At 44.4% G+C, this 5,869-nt stretch overlaps 1 protein-coding gene across 1 annotated transcript; it reads right to left on the bottom strand.

Moving 5' to 3' along the window:
- Nucleotides 1–1,451: 1,451 nt before the first annotated feature.
- Imp3 (IMP U3 small nucleolar ribonucleoprotein 3) lies at nucleotides 1,452–2,758 on the bottom strand. Its single transcript, XM_005316824.5, has one exon. It carries the CDS (start codon nucleotides 2,659–2,661, stop codon nucleotides 2,107–2,109), a length of 555 nt encoding a protein of 184 aa, XP_005316881.1. The 5' UTR covers nucleotides 2,662–2,758; the 3' UTR covers nucleotides 1,452–2,106.
- Between the last annotated feature and the right edge of the window lie 3,111 nt (nucleotides 2,759–5,869).

The raw sequence follows: 5,869 nt of genomic DNA, 5'->3' as shown, positions 1-5,869 counted from the left end.
CTCAAGCGGTAGCGCACTAGTGTGGCCAGGGTTCGATCCTCAGCACCACATACAAAGAAAGATGTTGTGTCCGCCGAAAACTAAAAAATAAATATTAAAATTCTCTCTCAGGCTGGGGATGTGGCTCAAGCAGTAGTGCGCTCGCCTGGCATGTGTGCGGCCCGGGGTTCAATCCTCAGCACCACATACAAAACAAAAATGTCGTGTCTGCCAAGAACTAAAAAATAAATATTAAAAAAAAAATTCTCTCTCTTAAAAAAAAAAATTATGGCCTTTGGAGTCACAGGAGCCTGGACATGACCTCCAGCCGGGACAAATTCTTGTCCCAGTTTTTTCACAAATTGAGAATATGGATAAAATATAGCTTGCAGAGTTCTGGGGAAGAGTAACTTGAACACCACCTTTTCCCTGAAGCCTTCCCAGTTTAATGCTTACATCTGCCTCAGCCCTTTAAAACAGCAATTTGGTGAGATCAATCACATTGCCTAATGCTGCTGGTTTTCTGTGCTGACTTAGAAACTCAAGTTTAGAGACTCTTTAAACCGACTCACTCCTAAGGACCAGTTGTTCTGACACTGATAGTCTCTTTTTCTGTTTGTTTGCAGTGCAGCCCAGGGCCTCTTGCATACTCGGCAAGCACTCTGCCACTGAACTACATCCCCAATCCCACTGATAGTCTCTTATAAAAGATTATGATTCCAGTCTGACACTTATGGCCATACAATCTTAATATTTTGACTGATCTCTGCTGCAATTCCTTTCATCTGAAAAGTGGAGAATAATTGAATCTCCCCATATCATAGGATTGTTGGGAGAAGTAAATGGGTTAATATAATACACTCACAACTATGTATCATATAGAAGCATTTGTGATTATCATCTCATGTCACCACCTTGTTTCTTCACTAAATGCTGCCTCACACCTGGAGAACTGAAGGCACATGTAAAAGCCCACCTACTAGCCTCAGCATTCTATTTATTTTCCTTTTTGAAGTCCAGGTATTTGGTATGCTCTCTACTCTCCTTTTTAATTTTCTACCACTCCATTTTTTTTGAGGCGAGGGGACTGAGCACATGGGATGGCTAAGCACAGCTTTATCCCTCCTAAGAACATGTTTCCAGGAACCTATTGGGCCACTTCTAACCGCTAGATGGCCACGTTACAAGGTGATTATTTCCTTAGGCAAGCAAAGGCTTCAGCCCTCTAATACAAGATTTCCTGGGGCTGGATTCTTCCTGCAGAGAAGAGCTCTGCCAAAACATTCATTCCAAGGAACTGACTGGTAAAGCAGCAACTTTGTCCAGTCCTGTACAACATCCTGCAGCTCCACATGTGGCCCATTGCAGACCTCACCCACAGATGGACCACTGGTGATCCTACCCCTCTAGATTCTTGGGACAAGAAGATTTATAGATAAGGTCATCCCAATGTAAGAAAACCATAAGAAAAGTTGCATTTACAAAATGGTTGGGCCATTTATTGGTACTAGGGAAAGTGTTTCTTTACAGGAGGAAAGGAACTCTTAACACTAAAGTCTTTTCTTTTTTTCTTTTGCCTGACTGAGGATTGAACCCAGGGTTTAGCAAATTCTAGGCAAGCATTTTTTTTTTAAATTTGTCCTAGCCCCCAGGCTGACCTCCAACTTATGATCCTCCTGCCTCAACCTCCAGAGTAGCTAGGATTACAAGTGAAAAGTCTCAACCCATTTTATACGAACTTGAGCCCAAACTCTCCATATGTACACAGGTTAATGACGATCAGGAACAAATACTGAGTTAAATAAATTGAACCAAATATTCCTAGTACAAAATGATAAAGGAAAGGGAGGAGAAGGCAACGTTACAGCTTTTACACAATGCTTCAGGCAAAAACAGCTAACAATCCCCACTGTCTCCCAAGGCAGTCATTTAATAGTCAGTGATCCAAGTTCTGAGAAAATGTCCTGGAAAACAGGAACAAACCTCCCCACTCCCGCTACTGTGACCTGCAATTAAGAAGCCAAGTTTTTAAGAACCCAAGACCGGTGCTCTTGGTAAAGGCATTCAGAATCTCCAGTATGAGGCTTCAACTTTCTCATCTGTAAAAGGCAGACGCGGCGAGATCTGCTAGGCATCCAAATCAAAGTCATCGCGCTCCTCATTGTATTCCAGCACGTGCCTCTTGATTTTGGAGGAATCGACCCAGGTGACAAAATCCTCCATGCTGCGAGTGACAAGGAAGGCGGGATCGGTAACCACGTCCGGGCCGACACGCACGTGGCCCTGCTCCACGAAAGTTACAGCAGCCTGGAGATGCTGTGCCATGCGCAGTTTGAGGAGCACTGTGGGAAGGCGGCGGCGACAGAAGGACGAGGCTGTGACGAAATCGCAGAGCTCGAGCGATCCGCGCGTCGGCACCAGACCGAGAGCATACAGCTTGTCCAGAAGCGCGGCAGAGGCACGCACGCGAAACGGGTCACGCTCGGGGAGGTCGCGCAGTCGCCGCGCCAGCTCGCGCACCGCGCGGCTCAGCTGGTTGTACCGGGTGTAGTCTTCGCGCCGCTGCAGACGGTAACGCCGCAGCACGCGCAACTCGTGCAGGTTGTGGTCAGTGACTTCCCAGTTCAGGAAGTCCACCTGCTTCAGTAGCTTCTGCTCGTGGAACTTAAGCTTCCGCACCATGATGGCGGCAGCCGAAAGAGCGACAAGCTAAATTGAAAGCGCGTTCAGACGCCCGAGCGACTACCGCAGCAACGCCTGAATACCGAGTTCCTTGAAGGCCCTGGGCCAATGAAAGAAAGGCTAGAAGCCACGCCCCCCAACCCCGTTGGTCAGAGTTGGGCCACACCTTTGCATCGGTATCTCGCGTTTCTTGTGTCGTTCTCGTGGGCGGGCGGGGTGGGGGGAGGCGTGAGAAGTGCCCCTGGTGGCCAGTGAAGGAGAATCCAGAGGCGACTTTAGGGATCATAGTAACCGAGAATGCATCCTCTAGTGCAGTAACAATTTCCTCTCAGATTTTTACCCTTTGGGGACTCTCAGCAGAGGCTTTCCCCGAAAACCTGGGGAGGCCAATTCCGCGGGAAGGGAGTGATGACCGTCTCTTTAAATTGGATTCACTGCGCTCGCGACTACCCTGCGGCGGAGGCTGACCGAACAGCCAGCCTTCCGCCAGCGACTGCTAGGTCTTTCACCAGGCGAGCAGAGCCGTTTCCCCTTGCCAAACAGGGCTGGACTGCACTAAACCTATGGCATGCGGATTCCCTGGCCACTTCCTACACTCATAAGATCGGAATCTATTGCGGAACTGTCTGCAAAAGCTGTATTTTTAATTTTTTCTCCTCCCTCCCCAGCTCCGTGGTATTGGGTATTGAACCTGGGGTGCTCTGCCACGGAGATATATCCTCAGCCCTTATTTTATTTTGAGATAGGGTCTCACTAAATTGCCCGGGACTCGAACTCGCCATCATCACTCAACCTAGCTAGTCGCCGGGATTACAGGCGTGTGCCACTGCGCCTGACTGGAAATCTGTATTTTTAACAAGTGCCAGGTGGTTTCACGAAATACAGCGAATTTGAGAAACTTGGACTGTTAGTACAAGTCCTAACCCTTTAGTCTAGCCTCGAACGAATTAGCTTGGATTTCTGGCCACCGAGTATTGAACGCCGTTTGAGCTAGTTGGATATGAAAATTACGTTTGAGCGCAGCGGGACTAACTCCCTTTTAACCTAGGCCTCTGACGCCATCTAGCTTCTACTCTGATCACTTTGTTTTTTATTGTCTTTTTTTTTTTTTTTTTAATGCAGTATTTGCTAGCTGGAAAATATATATGTAACATGTAAGTTATCGTGTATAATGCATACTCGTGTACTCAACAGCATATTTAAGAACAATTGAACCATTTCATTTACCTAATCCAGCCTCTTTCTCCTTCCAAAGGTAACGGGATCTCCTGTCCTGATTTTTTTTTTTTTGGCGGTATTTTTTAGGGGCGCTCTACCACTGAGCTACATTCCCCAGCCCATCTAATTTTTTTTTTTAATTTTGAAACAGTTTCTTACTCAATTGACCAGGCCATTCTCGAGTTTGTGATTCTTCTGCCTCAGCCTGCGGAGTTGCTGGGGTTACAGATGTGCACCACTCCACCCAGCTCTTCTCCTGAATTTTGTGTTTATTATTTTGTTTAAAAATTTTTTCATCATTATACATACAAATATATGTATATATACACATACACATACACACACATATATATTTAATATTAGGTGCTGGGGATGGAACCCAGAACCTTACCCATGCTAGGCAAGCACTCTACCTCTAAGCCGCACACCTGAAGACCGAGTTTATTCAAAGTGTAACCTGTGGATCAACAGAGAGCTTGTTGGAAATGCAGACTCTCAGGCCCTATTCCTGAGACTCAATCTCATTTTAACAAGATCTTAATTTGTGTGCACCCTGATATTTCAGAAGTGTTTCATAGAAGACAAGACATTGATTGGAGTTTGTTATGTGTAGCTATAATTGCTTTTCTCCCTATCGTGTAATAGTCTTTGTTTGACTCATTTATTAATCCATTTTCCTGTTGGCTTTGTTATTGTTGGATTTCTTTGGAGGGACTGTTTTCAGCAAAATTGCCATTAACATTTTTATACATGTCATATGTTGCACATATGCAGTAGTTTCCAGTATACATTGTAGGAGAGTTTCTAGTCAACCCTAGTAGATATTGCCAAATTGTTTCCAAAAAGATTGTATGAATTTATATTCCTTTGGGACTATATAAGAATTGCCTGGGGCTGGGGTGATAGCTCAGCAGTAGAGCGCTTGCCTAGCACATGTGAGGCCCTGAGTTCGGTCCTCAGCACCACATACAAATGAATAAATAGAATAAAGGTATTAAAAAAAAAAAAAAAGAGGGCTGGGGATGTGGCTCAAGCGGTATTGCGCTTGCCTGGCATGCCTGTGGCCCGGGTTCGATCCTCAGCACCACATACAAAGATGTTGTGTCCGCCGAAAACTAAAAAATAAATATGAAAATTCTCTCTCTGACTCTCTCTCTCTCTGTTTCTCTCTTAAAAAAAAAAGAATCCCCTTTTCTTCATATTCTCATAAATGCTTGGTTATTTTTGTTGTTATTGTTAGGTTGTTTGTGTTTTGCAGTACAGGAGTTTAAACCCAAGGGTCCTCTTTTTTTTTTGGTACCAAGGATTTAACCCAGAAGCACCAGCCACATCCCCAGCCAGTTTTTGTTTGTTTGTTTGTTTTGTTTTGAGGCAGTCCTAACTCCTGCTATTCTCCTTCCCCAGCCTCCTGAGCTGCTTTGCCACCACACTCAGCTAAACCCAGGATGCTGTACCACTGAGCCATATCCATAGCCCTTTTTAATTTATTATTTTGAGACAGGGCTTTACTAGTTGCCAAGACTGGCCTCAAACTTGCAATTCTCCTGCCTCAGTCTCCAGAATCTCTTCGATTACAGGCATGTACCACTGTGCCAGGCTTGGTTATTAGTTTTTAAAATGTTTGCCAATGTGATGTGTAGATGTGTATCTGTTTTCTTCCTTCCTTCTTTTTTTTTTTTTTTTTTGGCACTTTACCTCTGAGAGACATTCCCAGCTATTTTGTTTGTTTGTTTGTTTTAAATATTTTATTTTTTAGTGTAGTTGGATATAATACCTTTACTTCACTTATTTATTTTTATGTGGTGCTGAAGTGGGTTATAGGCATGTACCACCGTGGGCCCAATGTGTAATGGTATTTCATTGTGACTTTAATTTGCATTGCCTCAATGAATAAAAGCTTTATATGTTTCTTACTCCGGGAAATGCCTCTTTGTGTCCTTTGTTTATTGAGATTGATGAGATTGTATGGTAAGTAGAATAATGACCTCCT

Source organism: Ictidomys tridecemlineatus, chromosome 5, assembly GCF_052094955.1.
Source record: "Ictidomys tridecemlineatus isolate mIctTri1 chromosome 5, mIctTri1.hap1, whole genome shotgun sequence".
Classification (NCBI taxonomy): Eukaryota; Metazoa; Chordata; class Mammalia; order Rodentia; family Sciuridae; genus Ictidomys; species Ictidomys tridecemlineatus.
Note: the sequence above shows the minus strand (reverse complement) of the source record. Positions and strands in the feature narration are given on the sequence as shown.

Coding starts and splice junctions, on each gene's coding strand:
- Imp3 (XM_005316824.5), bottom strand. CDS start 2,661: ATGGTGCGGAAGCTTAAGTTCCACGAGCAGAAGCTACTGAAGCAGGTG.